We start from the raw sequence: 19,003 nt of genomic DNA on the forward strand, positions 1-19,003 counted from the left end.
AAAAGGGCGGGGCCAAATGACAATTTTAACGCAATCACATCAGATTGGCTCCGCCTCCAACCGACTGACCTGCGAATTGCAGCATTTTGCTGCAAGGTGGACGGGGCTTAATAAAATATTGCCTGTTTTGGGGGCCCCGGGACAACTGCTTTTGTCCTCCTCCCTTTAATCTGGCCCTGGCTGAATTTGCACAAATGAGACACGCCAGGGGCTCGATAGGCAGTGCAAACAATGCAGGGGATAAAGGACACCCCTGGCGTGTGCCACACCCGAGCTTAAAAGGAAGAGGAGATACAACCATTCACCACCACTCCTAGTTAATAAAACGGGAACCAAAACCAAACCTAGGCAAGACCTCCCATAAATACTCCCACTCCATGGAATCTAAGGCCTTGTCTGCATCTAAGGAGACCACCACAGCTTCAGAGGCATCCCTATGGGACATCTGCCTATGATAGGAAAGGAGCCTAAGATTTTGAGTAGTGGATTTACCTGACATGAAGCCGGTTTGATCAGGATGTATAATAGAATTAATAACAGAATTAAGATGAATAGCTAAAAGTTTAGCCAATATTTTAATGTCAATAATAAGAAGAGAAATAGGTCTCTAAGCAGTGTACGCTTAGATTTATCAAACAGGTGATCCGACCACTCCCGCTGGGCATGAAGCATAACCTCCCAATCTGAGATCTCTTTAGACAAGAGGTACTGGGCCTCAGCGTCCTAATAAGCTTTTTTCAAAACAGTTTCCCGCTGCCCATGAAATATTAAGCGTATTGATAACATTAAATTATAAGTACCCCTTAGAAATGCCTTAAAGGAATCCCAAAGGAGAGAAACATCAGTACATGAGGCATTATCCACACAATAGAAATCCCAAGCAGCTTCCAACTCAGAGCCGGCACCCACTAGGTCTAACCAGAATGGGTTAAGTCTCCAAAAGCGGGCACCTTCCGAAAGGGAGGAACCAATACTAATGCACAGCGGAGAGTGGTCGGAGACACCCCTCAACAAATAATCAACTACAGAAACTCTGGGAACCTAAATAGGTGAAATAAAAACCATATCAATATGTGACAAAGAGCGATGAGTGGAGGACTGACAGGAAAAGGTAGAGGGATAGCGGACACATCAGACATCCAACCAGCCCAATACAGCAATCAGCACTCTCAATGCGGGATTCCAATGAAAAATATGAACACAGTGTTAAAATATATCTCTGATCCTAGGTCGGACTCCTTCCACTATATCCAAGGTTTTGAGATTTCAAGCAGCCATATGAATAGTCAGTACAATTGGTTTCAACACAGTCTTTAGCATCCAGAGTGCAAATTGAATAAGCTGTTAATAATCCACCTATATTTTGTTCCGGCGCTGCACTCAGTCCTGGAAAGGTTGTGGGGGTCCAAAGTAAAGTCCAATGTTAGCAGGATTCCCAGAGCAATCACCTCAACGCGTTTCACTAGGCAAGAGGCACCTAGCTTCCTCAGGAGTATGTGTGTTGGTTCATATTGTTGGGGTAGTTAAATACCCAGGAGTAATTGGTTAATTGATAACATATGTGGTGGCAATAAAATTAATAAAGGAAAAGAAAAACCATCCATCAAACACATGTAAATAAAAAGGCTTAAACAAAGCTAAGATTAGGCAATCCCACTTACCCGTAAATGGTGTAGGGAAAATTTATCTTGAGCAGAATCTATATTGTACAATTAACGGCAATGCGATCATGTGATAACCTAGTGTCACGTGATCGCATGCCGTATTCTCATTGGTTAGACAGAAATGACACCCATAGACCACATATTTCTAAATTCCTGGGCTCCATCATATAGTGTATACCCAGGGGTAATTATCCGGAACAAGTCACCTTATTGGTGGGGATATACACTATCTGATGGAGTCCAGGAATTTAGAAATGTGTGGTCTATGGGTGTCATTTCTGTCTAACCAATGAGAATACAGTACGCGGAACAAAATATAGGTGGATTATTAACAGCTTATTCAATTTGCACTTTGGATGCTAAAGACTGTGTTGAAACCAATTGTACCGACTATTCATATGGCTGCTTGAAATCTCAAAACCTTGGATATAGTGGAAGGAGTCCTAGGTCCTATACCATCTGCTCAATATACAGAATCAGAGATATATTTTAACACTGTGTTCATATCTTTCATTGGAATCCCGCATTGAGAGTGCTGATCATTCATTCAACCATTATCATGTGTGGCATTTACTGTTTTATTCTTGTTTTTTTATAATAAATGACATTTTCATTATTTAAAGATCACCGTCCATCTTTTTTAGCGCTGGTTCTTTTGTGTTTTACTGTGATTGATTTCAGGGTGTGACTATCCCTGTACCAGCCGCTTTTGTGTTAGAGCATCCCAACCAATTTTTTCTTGGTGTATGCAATTCAGCAATCAATTTAGAAAAAGGGGATTGGGAAGGGGGTAAAGAAATAATTAACTTTCTCCAACGGTCTATGGAAGGATCCATTACATTATTAAAGTCACCCAAGCAAATAACAGTTGTAGAGGGAGAAAGTGCAATAAAGGCAGCAGCCTTACGTAAGACCTCAGTGAAGTCCACACACAATGGAGTATACACGCTGTAAATGTATTCATGCTGGCTTTTATTATTTACATTATAATATACACAGCTTTTTCAATAATTATTATTGAAGCCCGTTTCATGTATATTAGCTGACTGAAATTGTATTTCTCGTGTGTGACATCTCTGATGTGTAACAATATGCGATTTCTGTGTAAAACATTTCCCACACTCAGAACATGGAAATGGTTTCTTACCTGTGTGACTTCTCTGATGTGTAACAAGAGCTGATTTCTGTGTAAAACGTTTCCCACACTCAGAACATGAAAATGGTTTCTCACCTGTGTGACTTTTCTGATGTGTAACAAGATTTGATTGCTGTGTAAAACATTTCCCACACTCAGAACATGGAAATGGTTTCTCACCTGTGTGACGTCTCTGATGTGTAACAAGATCAGATTTCTGTGCAAAACATTTCCCACACTCAGGACATGGAAATGGTTTCTCACCTGTGTGACATCTCTGATGTGTAACAAGATGTGATTTCTGTGTAAAACATTTTCCACACTCAGAACATGGAAATGGTTTCTCACCTGTGTGATGTCTCTGATGTCTAACAAGTTCTGATTTCTGTGCAAAACATTTCCCACACTCAGCACATGGAAATGGTTTCTCACCTGTGTGAATTTTTTGATGTCTAACAAAAACTGAGTGACGTATAGAACTTTTACAAGATTCAGAACAAGATAATAGCGTATCACCTTTATGAGCTGTACTGTGTGTAACTAGATCTGAATTATCAGGAGAATGTTCCTCATGATTAGAGGGATCAGATGACATATCCGTACTGTGAAGTGTTGGATGTATATTTAGGGTAATGGGAGTTTCTCCTGGAGAATCTTGTGTGATGTTCTCATCTTCTATTGTAAAATCTGGCGACAAGATGAGATCTTCCTCCGAGATATTCCTGCTTGTGTGTTCATCTACTGGAAACAAATGAGAATAAACAAAAATGTTTACATTGAGGAGCAAATGTTCAAGGATGTTTCAGTGCTTTCTTATACTTAACATGTCTAAGACTGAGCTGATCGTCTTCCTATCATGTGGAGTTCCCTCACCTCCCTCAATTTTACTATCCATCGACAACCTTTCCATCTCTTCTATCCCACAAGTCTGAAGTCTTGGAGATATCCTTTAGTGCCAACATTAAGTTCCTTTTCCAGTCTTGCCACTTCTATCTTTAAAATATCTCCAGGATCAGCCCCTCTCTCACCCTAGAAGCACCTAAGGCCCTCATCCACTCACTGTTCATCTTTAGACTCTTCTACTGCAACTTCCTCCCATGTGGCCTCCCCAACTCCCACCTCTCTCCCCTCCAATCTGTCCCGGTTCATCATCTCCAAAATAACTGCTTCTGTCTCCCCTACAGGCCCAACACTTGTTCCCTACCCATGTGAGAACCCACTTCAAACTCACCTAAAATGCCCTCAACCAATCATCTCCCCCCTACTTCTCCATTTCCCTCCAGACTACCACCGCCCACTTTGTTTTGCCAAGAACTGGAGCCTCTCCTCTCAACTAATTACATCCTCCCATTCCTGCCTCCAGGACTTTACCTGTGCTGCTCCCCACCCCTGGAAGTCTCACCTACTGACTCTACTAAGCTTCACAGATTCTGCAGATCCACTTCTTTACTAAAGCTTTCCTGCTCTCATCTTTACCCACCTCTGTATGCTCCTTGCTCACTATGTCTCCTCTATGTGTCACTCGTCTGCCAGCCCCTCCACCTATAGACTGTAAGCTCTAATGAGCAGGGCCCTCTTCCATGACCTATACTATCGCCTCCTCCCCAATACTAACAGCAGCACAGAACCATTGGGCTCAGCCCGTGCTGCTTCTGTGGTTACTGTGACTGTATAAGCTGCAGTGTTGTTATCGCTGGTAAAAAATGAGGGAAAAGGGGATTGAGGGGAGACCCCAAGCACTGGTATCAATATTGGTTAGATATATGAAAGCAGAGAAAAACTCCTTAATCAAATAGTCATAAATGGGAAATAATACCCAATACTAATAGGTAATGGGAGGTGCACCCAAAAGAGTAAACTACAAGGTCAAAGAAAAGAAAAAGAAAGTACTCTCTATTGTAGGGGCACAATTCTCTGCTATAGCGAAGTAAAACTTAACGTTTATTAGAAATATCAATAAAAATAAAATACAGGACAGACAAAAGAGAAGACAAACAACATTTATATATATATATATATATATATATATATATAACACAGCAGGGTGTTTGAGAATAAACCAAATCAGTCGGAGAATTACATAACCATCCGATGGTGACCTGCTGATATTTGAGTATGTAAACAAAGTCTCTTCTATCAGGAAATGAGACCATCCAATGAGATAAATATGGGTCTCATGCAAGGATATACAAAATGCAAGAGATCAAAGACAGTCAAAATGATACATAGTTTGTAACCAAGTACAAGAAAAATGGGTCCCTATGACATCATGTTTGGTCTCTAATGATTGCAAAACATAATACATTATAACATACCCATAATAAAATCTGAAAATAGCCTGGGTGAAAAATCTTAATGCCAAAAAAATCTCATGATAGTACAATAAGTGTGATAATCAGAATAATATCTATCAGATACTGAAACAAAACGCTGCTACATCTGAGCACTGTGGTAGAGTATGTCCACCAACCAAGTACCCTCTGCGTGTCCCTAAATCAAAATGCTCAGAAACATTTATAACCCAAAGTAATTGCGGCATAATACATCATACATGTCCAGGTTAAATGAATCGTACGCACAATGATTAATCATAAAGACCACAACACATAGATATTTGAGTAATGTAAATAAAAATCGTGAAGATATTGTGGTGGTTAAAGACAAAAGGGAACATACAAAGAATCAGGTATTATATAAAATAGAAACAGAAAAGTAACCACTCACTTATTGTCACAATCCGGTGAAAGTGATCCTCTGTGGAGGACGGTGAGCCAGGGGGTTCAGGTGACTATCGGAGTGACTGTGGCTAGGTCTCCTATTTGCAGCGGAACCCAGGTTTGGCTAGACCTGCCCAGAGGCGCGGAGTCTAACTCACTTGGTGGTTTTCTCCAGTGACCCCTCCAATTGGGATTTGGTTTTCCGCTGCACCAAGTGAGCAAGTCGCTGCCCCCTGGACAGGTACCTGGGAATGGCAGAAGACCGGAACTATATTACGTTAAGTTTATTGCTAGAACACTGGAGATACACTGGAACACAGTTAGAAATCCTGATCACCGGCTTGCATGAGATTACTGAGAATGTACCAAGAATCACTAAGAAATCCAGGAGCTGACTAGCTCAGCAGCTCAGGGAGATGTGGACACAGGCAGGTACTGGAGTTTGCTAAATATGCAGGAAAACACAAACATATACTGGGGATTGCACATACAAGAGTAGAGTGGACTCAAGGAATATATTGGGAATGCTAGAAATGTGGTACTGGACAAAGGCCAAATAGTGGGAGAGCTAGAAATGCTGGTACTGGGCAAAGGCAAAATACTGGGAATAATTATATATGCAGGTGCAGATTGCACAGACAAGACATATAGAGAAGATAGGCATACACTGGGAGAGTGCTAACTGCAAATGCAGATTTGCACTGACAAGACACAGAGCAGATTGACACAGACATGTGCTGGGAGGACCAGCTGTGAGCTAATTAATACCAGCAGGTAATCTGACACTTCAGTGATACAGGGTAATAGCCACAGGAAAGCTGTAATAAAATTAGCAGCACATATACAAAGACACACAGGGAAGGGACATGAAACACTGAAGTACTGTGAGAAAGCTGAAGTCTCAGAGTAAGGTTTAGCATGGAAGCTAATACAGGAAACTGGGAAACTGTGAGCAGGCTGAAGCAACACGCTGAAGGATTTAGCACAGAGCAACAGTGGGAATAACACAGGCACTTGGAATAACGAAGTTGAACAGCGTCTTCCTGGAGTTCTGGAGGCGGATTTATACCCAGGGGTAGCAGATTACTGGAGCACAGCATCAGCTGACTGAAATCATGCTACCATAGGTTAGGAGTACTGTCACATGAGAGGAACTGTCATGGCGGCGCCCATGATGGGAACTCCGATCCACAGCACACACAGCCGACCATGGAAGCTCGCAAAAAGCACCTAAGGCAGAATACTCAGCCCCACATCCATCACTGCACCAAACGTCTGACCGCAAGGAAGTCAGGGGAAGCCGGCAAGGAGGTGAGAGAGGCCAATCCTAGGCTGAACCCTGACACTTATCAGTAAGGGGTAGGTGGCTGCTGTGTTCCATGTACATAATGTAGTGAATGGAGCATGAGCGGACCTATCACATATACCATGAGGGTATGAAATATAGTCAGGTAGGTATCCAAAAAACTCCTCTGTCTACTCCATAGGTAGCCTGCTAAATAAAACGCAGGCTAACCGAACAGTGAGAGAATATGAATCACCTGAAAACAGGTTGGAGTGTTCAGTGGTAATAATAGGGTGATATGGTGCTCCTGGTGCCAAAATAAATGAGAAGGATTTCCCAGTTGTGGGCTCACTCGCTGGTGTCTAAAATATTTTGTACTGTAAGTCTTCTGCACTATTCCCTTGGTAGGCTTGCAATGTGTTCTGTCTATATACAGCGTAAGGCAAAGCAGACTCCGTATAAATAATGATTAATAATAATACTAATATTAGTCCACGATGTATAATTTGAATTTGCAACCTACTGTACAGCTACTTTATTACAATAACTGTACATACAGCAGATATGGCTCCTGCTGCACAGATAAAATACAACACAACGGGGTTACCAAGCAGACGGCATAGACCCAGCCACGGTGACATGTGGTGAGTAACATTCCCCAAGCTTACACATTGCCCAGCTACTATCATGGGACAGGAAACCACATAAGCCAGTGACACTGGGCAACCAGTCACTTCTCTCTCACACACACACTGGAGACGTGGAAGCACAATAGCTGTGTACACTAGCAGCATGTCCTGGCCACCGGTTACACTACTCACAGGTCTCCAGGTGGACACAAAGGTAGCAAACGGCAATAGTGCAACAGCCACTATATGTCCCTCTGGTCACACTCAGGTGCCACAGTCCCACTACTATTATAGGCTTAATTATTCATTGTAGACAAGCATTGGTGGAAGCACTGTGCAATAATAAGTGTGTGCTTATAGCTTTGTGTGTGTGTGTGTATACATGGTGTTCGTTGTAATGTGTGAGTATATGAATTTACAGTGCAGGGAAGAGACTGGTCAGATCTCTGGGCTGGTAACACACAGTGACATAATGTGAGGAGGAGAGCAGGAGTATAATAGGGGCTGATGGCTCCTGATGTATGAGATACACCAGAGAGTGTGGGGAGGAGACTGGTCAGATCTCTGGGCTGGTAACACACAGTGACATAATGTGAGGAGGAGAGCAGGAGTATAATAGGGGCTGATGGCTCCTGATGTATGAGATACACCAGAGAGGGTGGGGAGGAGACTGGTCAGATCTCTGGGCTGGTAACACACAGTGACATGATGTGAGGGGGAGAGCAGGAGTATAATAGGGGTTGATGGCTCCTGATGTATGAGATACACCAGAGAGCGTGGGGAGGAGACTGGTCAGATCGCTGGGCTGGTAACACAGTGACATGATGTGAGGGGGAGAGCAGGAGTATAATAGAGGCTGATGGCTCCTGATGTATGAGATACACCAGAGAGTGTGGGGAGGAGACTGGTCAGATCTCTATGCCGGTAACACACAGTGAAATGAGGGGAGAGAGTAGAAGTATATTAGAGGCCGATGGCTCCTGACTCCCCCACTGAGCAGATACATTTCCCTCATTATTCTGTTCTGACAGAGGAGGGTGTATAATAAGGACGTGTTGTAGAGACTGAGGCCCTGATTCAGAGCCGGACACTCTGACCAGAGCGCTCGCTCTGAATCAGGGCCCTTAAAATGGAGCGTCCTCCTGGACGCTCGTATAGCTGTGGGTCACCACCCACAGCATATACGAGCGTCCAAAAAGATGGTCGCGATGGTCTTGACCATCGCGACCATCGGACTTGCGACGGAAACCCTGCGGTAGGGTTTCCCAGCCACAAGCCCTGGAGTGATTTTGGCTCTATCAGAGCCAAAATCACTCCCACTAATATCACTAGTGATGTCAGTGGGGCCGGTTTCAGACGGTAGGCGTTCCCATGGGAACGCCTCCGTCTGGCAGGCACGCCCACCAAAGGGGGCGTGCTGTCAGTCACCATCGACAGCACGCCCCCTTTGGTGCAAGACCCGGAGCGACAGCTTGGCTGTCGCAGTCCGGGTCTCGCGCATGCGCACGACGGAGCACCCTCCGTCGTGCGCATGCGCAGTGGGGAACATCGACCCACTTGCGAGCGTACTGCCGCTTGCGAGTGGGTCTGAATGACCCCCTGAGAAAGGATAATATATAACTCTTTTCTTTAATAAGTGTTTATTATTCACCTGTGCTGATATCTGTAGGGATTTCCTCCTCCTTACACTGCTGATCACTCCTCACATACGTCTCTTCTTCTCCCTCTATATCTTCTGCCTTATTATCAGTCACATACGTCTCTTCTTCTATGTCTTCTGTCTGCATATCAGTCACATACGTCTCTTCTTCTCCCTCTGTATCTTCTACCTTCATATCAGTCACATATGTCTCTTCTTCTTCTATGTATTCTGTCTTCAGGTCAGTCACATATGTCTCTTCTTCTCCCACTTTTATATCTTCTACCTTTATATTAGTCACATTTGTCTGTTGTTCTCCCTTATTATCAGCCAGACCTTCACCCTAAGAAACCCCAAAATATTAAAAGCAAATAAGTTTAAAAATGTCTGATTTCATTAATTCACATTAAGTAGAAGAATCACAGAAAATAATACACACACAGCTTCTCTACAGATCATATAATGAGAGTCACTATAGTGTATTGGTGAGACCCTAAATCCCATCTACCTGATGCTCCTGTGGGGTCCTGTGATTCTCCTCTGTACAATCCTGTGAATAAAGAGGACGGGGACATCTCTCTGGGGTATTTCTGTTACTGGGTCCATCTGTAGGAGACACACAGTGACTGAGTACATTGTATATATGTGATTATGTGTATATAGGGGCCCCCCATTCCTGCTCTCTCCTGTACAATAAATGACAGTCTCCTCTTACCCAGTGATGTGAGGGGCCGGTGATTCTCCATCATCACATCCTTGTACAGACCCTTGTGTTCCTCTATATACTCCCCCTCCTGCATGGAGACATAGACAGTGACATCCTGACACCTTATAGGAACCTGACACACAGAATGATACAGTCATCACCCAGACACATCCCCTGGTGTTACTGTATAATGTCCCATTCCCAGCAGTCACCTTTCCAGTCATCCCCTGGTGTTACTGTATAATGTCCCATTCCCAGCAGTCACCTTTCCAGTCATCACCCAGACATATCCCCTGGTGTTACTGTATAATGCCCCATTCCCAGCAGTCACCTCTCCAGTCATCACCCAGACATATCCCCTGGTGTTACTGTATAATGCCCCATTCCCAGCAGTCACCTCTCCAGTCATCACCCAGACACATCCCCTGGTGTTAAGGTATAATGTCCCATTCCCAGCAGTCACCTCTCCTGTCATCACCCAAACACATCCCCTGGTGTTACTGTATAATGTCCCATTCCCAGCAGTCACCTCTCCAGTCATCACCCAGACACATCCCCTGGTGTTACTGTATAATGTCCCATTCCCAGCAGTCACCTCTCCAGTCATCACCCAGACACATCCCTTGGTGTTACTGTATAATGTCCCATTCCCAGCAGTTACCTCTCCAGTCATCACCCAGACACATCCCCTGGTGTTACTGTATAATGTCCCATTCCCAGCAGTCACCTCTCCAGTCATCACCCAGACACATCCCCTGGTGTTACTGTATAATGCCCCATTCCCAGCAGTCACCTCTCCAGTCATCACCCACACATCCCCTGGTGTTACTGTATAATGTCCCCTTCCCAGCAGTCACCTCTCCTTTCAGCAGTAGAATGATCTTGTTGGTGAGGTCCAGGATCTTGTGTCTCTCATGTATCAGTGAGTGAGGTGGAGGCACCATGATGAGGTTCTGGGTCCTGCTCAGTCCTCCTGACACATGGGGATGGCTGTTGCGTGTCTCACACTCACCAAATGTCTTCTTTACTACTGTGTAACCCTGTGTTTTGGGGAAAACACCAAATATCACTGCATACACTCCCAGATCCTCTCACCTCCCCAGTCATGTCCCTGTATTATTATTACTATAGATATAAGTGATGTCACTGTGACACTACCAGATGCCCTCACCTCCCCAGTCAAGTCCCTGTATTATTACTACAGATATGTGATGTCACTGTGACACTCCCAGATCCCATCACCTCCCCAATCACGTCCCTGTATTATTACTATAGATATAAGTGATGTCACTGTGACACTCCCAGACCCCCTCACCCCCCCAGTCATGTCCCTGTATTATTACTATAGATATAAGTGATGTCACTGTGACACTCCCAGATCCCCTCACCTCCCCAGTCATGTCCCTGTATTATTACTATAGATATAAGTGATGTCACTGTGACACTCCGAGATCCCCTCACCTCCCCGCTAATGTCCCTGTATTATTACTATAGATATAAGTGATGTCACTGTGACACTCCCAGATCATCTCACCTCCCCAGTCATGTCCCTGTATTATTACTATATATATAAGTGATGTCACTGTGACACTCTCAGATCCCCTCACCTCTCCAGTCAGCAGGTAGATGATCTCCAGGGTGAGATTTAGTATCCTCTCATTCATGTGATTCCTGTCCGTGTCCATCCTCAGTGATCTGTGACTTATACAGGACACGTCTCACCCTCACTTGACTTCTAGTAAAGATTTTCTGGTCCTTTACTTGTCTAGGAATACATATATTATAATAAATATCACAGAGTATATGTAACATATTCAAGTAAATCTTAAGCCCTCCTCTTCCACAAGCTATATCACACACCTGATACACACTGATCACTATACACAGGTCACACTGATAGCACACACCTGATACACACTGTTCATTATACACAGGTCACACTGATGTCATACACCTGATACACACTGATCACTATACAGGTCACACTGATGTCATACACCTGATACACACTGATCACTATACAGGTCACACTGATAGGACACACCTGATACACACAGGGCCTGATTCAGAGCCGGACGCTCTGACTAGAGCGCTCGCTTTGAATCAGGGCCCTCCTCCATGAAAATGGAGCGTCCTCCTGGACGCTCGTATAGCTGTGGGTGACCACCCACAGCTATAGCGAGCGTCCAAGATGATGGTCGCGATGGTCAAAGACCATCGGGCTTGCGACGGAGACCCTGCGGTAGGGTCTCGCTGCCGCAAGCCCTGGAGTGATTTTGGCTCTATCAGAGCCAAAATCACTCCCACTGACATCACTAGTGAAGTCAGTGGAGCCGGCTTCAGACGGTAGGCGTTCCCATGGGAACGCCTCCGTCTGGCCGCCATGCCCACCAAAGGGGGCGTGCTGTCAATCAATATCGACAGCACGCCCCCTTTGGTGCGAGACCCGGAGCGACAGCTTGGCTGTCGCAGTCCGGGTCCTGCGCACGATGGAGCTCCCTCCGTCGTGCGCATGCGCAGTGGGGCAACATCGACCCGTTTGCGAGCGTCCTTTGCTCGCGAACGGGTCTGAATGACCCCCACTGTTCACTATACACAGGTCACACTGATATCACACACCTGATACACACTGATCATCACTATACACAGGTCACACTGATAGCACACACCTTCCCTTCACACCATGGTGCTATCACATGTAACATACATAGAATAATCCCATCTATCTGACATGGTGCATTCACATATAACATACATAGAATAATCCCATATATCTGTCATGCTGCTATGTATGTTACATGTGAATGCACCATGTCAGATAGATGGGATTATTCTATGTATGTTACATGTAATAGCACCATGTCAGATATATGGGATTATTCTATGTATGTTACATGTGACTTCCCCATGTCAGCTATATGGGATTATTCTATGTATGTTACATGTGAGAGCACCATGACTGATATATGGGATTATTCTAAGTATGTTACATGTAATAGCACCATGACAGATAGATGGGATTATTCTATGTATGTTACATGCGACTGCACCATGTCAGATATATGGGATTACTCTATGTATGTTACATGTGACTGCACCATGTCAGATATATGGGATTACTCTATTTATGTTATATATGATAGAATAATCCCATATACCTGTCAAGGTGCTATGTATGTTACATGTGAATGCACCATGACAGGTATATGGGATTATTCTATGTATGTTACATGTGAATGCACTGTGTCAGATAGTTGGGAGTATCCTATGTATGTTACATGTGAATGCACCATGTCAGATAGATGGGATTATTATATGTATGTTATATGTGAATGCACCATGTCAGATATATGAGATTACTATATGTATGTTACATGTGACAGCACCATGTCAGATATGTGGGATTATTCTATGTATGTTACATGTGAATGCACCATGATAGATATGAGCACTTGGGTAAATCAGACAATAGCATATTAATCAGGTGGTTACCGACGCTTTATTATACAGATGGAATCTTCCTCCTTACACTTACTGTGATTACCTGTATATATATATATTCCCCATACCTCTGAGCACTGGGTGATGATGTATATGTCTGACCATAAATGATAGATAATCACTATATAGGTCTCCCATCACACAGCTGGTCAGTGCTGAGGGGTTATTGGCCCTGGTTAGACCAGGCTTTATATTATTACAAAGTTATTTATGTAGCGCACACATATTCCGCAGCGCTTTACAGAGAGAATATATGGCCATTCACATCTGTCCCTGCCCCAGTGGAGTTTACAATCTATGGCCCACATTCAAAGCCGTTCGCTCTGAGCAGAGCGCACGCTCTGACTGAGGGCCGGGCTCCATTTTCATGGAGCGTCCTCCTGGACGCTCGTATAGCTGTGGGTCACCACCCACAGGCTATACGAGCGTGCATTGTGATGGTCGCGATGGTCGAGACCATCGAATTTGCGAGCCGAAGCCTGTGGTTGAGGTTTTCAACCGCAAGCTCCGGAGTGATTTTGGCTCTATCAGAGCCAAAATCACTCCCACTGACATCACTAGTGATGTCAGTGGGCCGGCTTCTGACGGGAGGCGTTCCCGTGGGAACGCCCCCGTCAGGGAGGCACGCCCCCGGCACGCCCACCGAAGGGGGCGTGCTGTCAATCAACATTGACAGCACGCCCCCTTTGATCGGACACAACGAGCGAAGGACTTTCCTTCGCTCGTCGCGTCTGGCGCATGCTCAGTCCATAACATCGACCCACTTGCGAGCGGACAGCCGCTCGCGAGTGGGTCTGAATGAGGGCCTATATTCCCTAACACATGCTCACACACATACACACTTATGGTCAATTTTTTTGAGGGGAGCCAATTAACCTACCAGTATATTTATGGAGTGTGGGAGGAAACCGGAGTACCCGGAGGAAACCCACGCAAGCACAGGGAGAATATACAAACTCCACACAGTTAGGGCCATGGTGGGAATTGAACCCATGACCTCATTCGTCTTTCTGTTACGTTCTGTGTATTCCCTGACTTATTGCGCTATACAGATAACACCTCGGTCATTTCTTACTGACACTATTACAGGTTATGTTATATTATTAGTAGGGTGAGTGCCCCAAAATATAGACAAAACTTCCTGCTTCTGTTGTTGTTACCTGTATAATGATAATGCAGTACCAGAGTCTGCTCCAGCTGTATTATAGAAACAAAAGGATCTGTTCCACCTTTATCATGCCAATACTGGGGTCTGCTCCACCTGTATTAGACCAACACTGGGGTCTGCTCCACCTGTATAATGGTGATGCAGCACCAGAGTCTGCTACAGCTGTATTATAGTAACAGAATGTTGTGCTCCATCTGTATTATACCAACCCTAGCGTCTACTCTACCTGTATATACATAGTGCAGCACTAAAGGCTGCTCCAGCTGTATTGTAGTAACACCAGGGTCTATTACTTCTGTATTATATAGAACACTGATGTCTGATATACCTGTATGATAATAATGAGGCACCACAGTCTGCTCCCCCTGTCTAATAACAATAAATACCATCACCTGCTGCTTATTCCTGCTGGGACCGTCACCCGGAAGCTGCAGTTATACAAGAAGACACGCCCCTCTATATAGCCACGCCCCTATCTCCTCCGTGTAGCTATGGCTACTGTCTGCCCCGCCTCTTTTATCATAGTGACCGCCCTTCTATAATTCCCCTCAGTGCGGTGATTGGCAGCAGCGAGTAGCCAATCAGGCGGCATAAAGTAGGAAGGACGTCCTGTAACTAAGCAGCCACCTGCATCTGCCGTTCACAGCTTCATCACTAGAGTAACAGCAGTATAGTATAATGGTGTCCTCATGTAAGGTGACCGGCGGCCATATTCTTATAGTTTTCCAGTCACAGAGCAGAGGGGGTGGAGCCACAGGGTCTTTAGCTGCCATTTTGTCATAGACATTCCTGATAACTGGAGCCAGGTAACGTGTCCGGTATATATTATATTATTATTATATAGGGGGGAGGGGACCGTACAGTGATATATGAGGGGGAATAACACAGCTCCCAGCACACACTGATATGTGGTATTATTATTATATAGGGGGGAGGGGACTGTACAGTGATATATGAGGGGGAATAACACAGCTCCCAGCACACACTGATATTTGGTATTATTATTATTATATAGGGGAGAGGGGACCGTACAGTGATATATGAGGGGGAATTACACAACTCCCAGCACACACTGATATGTGATATTATTATTATATAGGGGGGAGGGGACCGTACAGTGATATATGAGGAGGAATAACACAGCTCCTAGCACACACTAATATGTGGAGGTATTATTATATAGGGGGGAGGGGACTGTTCAGTGATATATGAGGGGGAATAACACAGCTCCCAGCACACACTGATATGTGGTATTATTATTATATAGGGGAGAGGGGACCGTACAGTGATATATGAGGGGGAATTACACAACTCCCAGCACACACTGATATGTGATATTATTATTATATAGGGGGGAGGGGAACGTACAGTGATATATGAGGGGGAATAACACATCTCCCAGCACACACTGATATGTTTTATTATTATTATATAGGGGAGAGGGGACCGTACAGTGATATATGAGGACGAATAACACAGCTCCTAGCACACACTGATATGTGGAGGTATTATTATATAGGGGGGAGGGGACTGTACAGTGATATATGAGGGGGAATAACACAGCTCCCAGCACACACTGATATGTGGTATTATTATTATATAGGGGAGAGGGGACCGTAGAGTGATATATGAGGGGGAATTACACAACTCCCAGCACACACTGATATGTGATATTATTATTATATAGGGGGGAGGGGAACGTACAGTGATATATGAGGGGGAATAACACATCTCCCAGCACACACTGATATGTTTTATTATTATTATATAGGGGAGAGGGGACCGTACAGTGATATATGAGGAGGAATAACACAGCTCCCAGCACACACTGATATGTGGAGGTATTATTATTATATAGGGGAGAGGGGACTGTACAGTGATATATGAGGGGGAATTACACAGCTCCCAGCACACACTATGTGATATTTTTATTATATAGGGGGAGGGGACTGTACAGTGATATATGAGGGGGAATAACACAGCTCCCAGCACACACTGATATTTGGTATTATTATTATATTGGGGGGAGGGGACCGTACAGTGATATATGAGGGGGAATTACACAGCTCCCAGCACACCCTATGTGATATTATTATTATATAGGGGGAGGGGACCATACAGTGATATATGAGGGGGAATAACACATCTCCAAGCACACTAGCAGGGCTTCAGGACCTCCCACGACTGCAGCCGGATCGCCGGGGACAGGTAAGCCACGAGCATCGCTAACTTGCGCTGCTCGCGGGTATATGCAATCTTGAGCCGCCGGTCTCTGGGGACAGACCAGCGGCGCTAGTAGTGGCGGCGAGCTCTCCCTCTCCAGGTATACCCCGCGCGTCCGCTAGACCACCAGGGAGTAATGGCTGGAGGGGAACCAGCATCCCTGGGGTTAATCACTAACCAGGGGAGAGAGCCTTCCCTGGTTTAGTGGCTACTCCCCTCAGCTCAGCGCGCCTTTTCCCACATGTACTGGCAACGCTGAGCTGCTCTCCTCATGCGGCCACTCCTCCTCTGAGGTCTCCGGCAGCCATCTTCTACTGGCAGCGTCGCATATCTCCCAGGCGGTGCGTGGACCGGTCCTCCTGCGTACCTCTCCCCTGCAAAAGGACAGCGTACACAGTACTATAGCCCTCCCAGACACTGAATCAGGGCAGGTTGATTGTAGTGAAAGGTGCAGTGAGTATTGACTTTTCTGAATGGTATGTGACTTTTGCTAGTGCAGCCTGTCTGTGCTGATTTCTACTTACTGTCAGCTTATACCTATCCCTTTCCTTCTCCTACGGCCCGGCAGGTGGGTGGGGGAAGGGTGTTTTTCTGTGGACCTCACGTGTGTATATATATCAAGTATTTGTGAGGTCAGTCACATACAGTTGGGTTATACACAGTACCATATTGTGGGCTGTTGTGTTGCATTCTGGTGACTGCGCAGGTGTTACACACCATACTTCTCTATTGTGCTATATATATATATATATATATATATATATATATTCTGTCATGTCAGATGAGCAGATTGAGCGCTCTGTGGCTCCTGTGTTGTCCTCCTGCAGACGCTGTTCTGCAGGAGTGGAGAGGGAGAATTTATCACAGGATGGTCTGTGCGGGCGATGCCAGCTATTGCCTGGGCCCTCTCAACTCCCTATATCGCAGGACAATGTGGGCGATGTTTTCTCAGGTGCTGGTGTCAATCGCGGACCGTCTAGCGGTCCCGACTGCTGTCCCTACTAGGGCGTTGCCCCAGTCGAACATCCCCCATTCACCGGGTATTCTGCAGTTATTGCAGGCTACCCCCGGGTCTCAGACTGTTGGGCAGTATTCGGGGTTGCCTATGTATGTTCAGTCTACCCCTGTGTCGCAACAGTCTGTGGTGCCCTTTCAGGGTTTTCCTCAGGCGGCTCCACCACCCTGGGTGGATGTACTCTCCAGCTCTGTCCAGAGTTTGGCGGCCTCGTCGTCGGCTTTTCAGTCAATGTTACAGGGTGACATGCCTCCAAAGGCGTCTAAGCGCCCAGTGTTGGCTGCCCAGGCTACACATTTAACGGACACGGACGTCTCTTCAGATGATGGGGAGGTACATGAGGACACTGACTCTGATGCCACGGCTCAGGAGATAGAGACTAAGGGCCTGATTCAGATCAGGGTCGATGTTAGGCCACTGCGCATGCGCACGCCGGACCCGGCTCCGATGTGCGCATGCGCGAGACCCAGCTAACGGCGGGCGCTCCGTCGCTTCGGGTCTCGCAACAAAATTGACGGTCTCGCGACTGTCAATTTTGATCGACAGCTCGCACCGTTTTGGAGGCGTGGCGTGGGGGTGGCTTCACAAACTGAGGCGTTCCCATGCGAACGCCTGCCGTTTGTGGGCGGCCCCACTGACACCACCAGTGATGTCAGTAGGAGAGCTTCCGGCTCTATTAGAGCCAGAAGCTCTCTGGGGCTTGCGGCCACGAGACCCTACCACAAGGGTCTCGTTGCAAGCCCGATGGGTTTGACCATTGCGACCATTATCCTGGCCGCTCGCAATAGCTGTGGGTGGTCCGCTCCAAAAAAAAAAAAAAAAACGCCCTGATTCAGAGCGTCCGGCTCTGAATCAGGCCTAAAGTCCTCCATTAATGTGCCGGCGTTGGTTAGGGTGGTGTGGGCCATCCTGCACATAGAGGATGATGCACCGTCCCCTAGGTCTAAGTATCCTAATTTTAAGAAGGCTAAGGTGACTTCGACGGTTTTTCCCGTCTGATCAGTTGAAGGATCATATGTCGGGGGCCTGGCAGTTGCCTAGTAAGAGATTCCAGCCACAAAAACGGCTGACATCCAATTATCCGTTTCCTGAGGATCATTGCAGGAAATGGGATTCCCATGTCACCCGCTTAATCAAAAGCACTACATTGCCTTTACCGTCTATCTCCACCCTCAAGGATCCCACGGACAGGAAGGTGGAGAGTTGTTTAAAGTCTATCTACTCTCTCTCAGGGGCAGTGGCCCGTCTGTCTACGGCCATCTCCTGGGTGGCTAAAGCCATTGAGAGCTGGGCCAATGCGTTAGAGGATAGCTTTCCAGAC

At 45.8% G+C, this 19,003-nt stretch overlaps 1 protein-coding gene and 1 pseudogene across 5 annotated transcripts in view; one reads left to right on the plus strand and one right to left on the minus strand.

Annotated features, from left to right (window-relative positions):
• Nucleotides 1–2,635: 2,635 nt before the first annotated feature.
• On the minus strand, nucleotides 2,636–14,900 carry LOC148453578 (uncharacterized). 4 transcript variants are annotated; one of them, XM_088461969.1, is made up of 7 exons: nucleotides 14,837–14,900; nucleotides 11,383–11,540; nucleotides 10,633–10,815; nucleotides 9,785–9,863; nucleotides 9,578–9,675; nucleotides 9,082–9,412; nucleotides 2,636–3,537 (listed from the first exon to the last, which is right to left on the minus strand). In XM_088461969.1, exons 2-7 carry the CDS (start codon nucleotides 11,458–11,460, stop codon nucleotides 2,669–2,671), a joined length of 1,638 nt encoding a protein of 545 aa, XP_088318095.1. In that variant the 5' UTR covers nucleotides 11,461–11,540; nucleotides 14,837–14,900; the 3' UTR covers nucleotides 2,636–2,668. The 4 variants fall into 4 exon arrangements, with proteins under 4 accessions (XP_088318095.1, XP_088318092.1, XP_088318093.1 ...); XM_088461966.1 differs by having other exon boundaries at nucleotides 2,636–3,540; XM_088461967.1 differs by having other exon boundaries at nucleotides 2,636–3,540; nucleotides 14,773–14,837.
• Nucleotides 14,901–15,200: 300 nt separating this feature from the next.
• LOC148453579 (uncharacterized) overlaps nucleotides 15,201–19,003 on the plus strand; it is a 54,989-nt pseudogene continuing 51,186 nt past the window's right edge. The window contains exon 1 of the transcript XR_015874904.1: nucleotides 15,201–15,262. The product of XR_015874904.1 is annotated as an uncharacterized LOC148453579 (transcript). The remainder of the gene's footprint in view (nucleotides 15,263–19,003) is intronic.

This window comes from Taudactylus pleione, unplaced genomic scaffold, assembly GCF_031769625.1.
Source record: "Taudactylus pleione unplaced genomic scaffold, aTauple2 ptg001127l, whole genome shotgun sequence".
NCBI lineage: Eukaryota > Metazoa > Chordata > Amphibia > Anura > Myobatrachidae > Taudactylus > Taudactylus pleione.

Coding starts and splice junctions, on each gene's coding strand:
- LOC148453578 (XM_088461966.1), bottom strand. CDS start 11,460: ATGGACACGGACAGGAATCACATGAATGAGAGGATACTAAATCTCACC. Junction 10,816..11,382: donor TCTACCTGCTGACTGGAGAG/GTGAGGGGATCT, acceptor CCCAAAACACAG/GGTTACACAGTAGTAAAGAA. Junction 9,864..10,632: donor TTCTACTGCTGAAAGGAGAG/GTGACTGCTGGG, acceptor GTCTCCATGCAG/GAGGGGGAGTATATAGAGGA.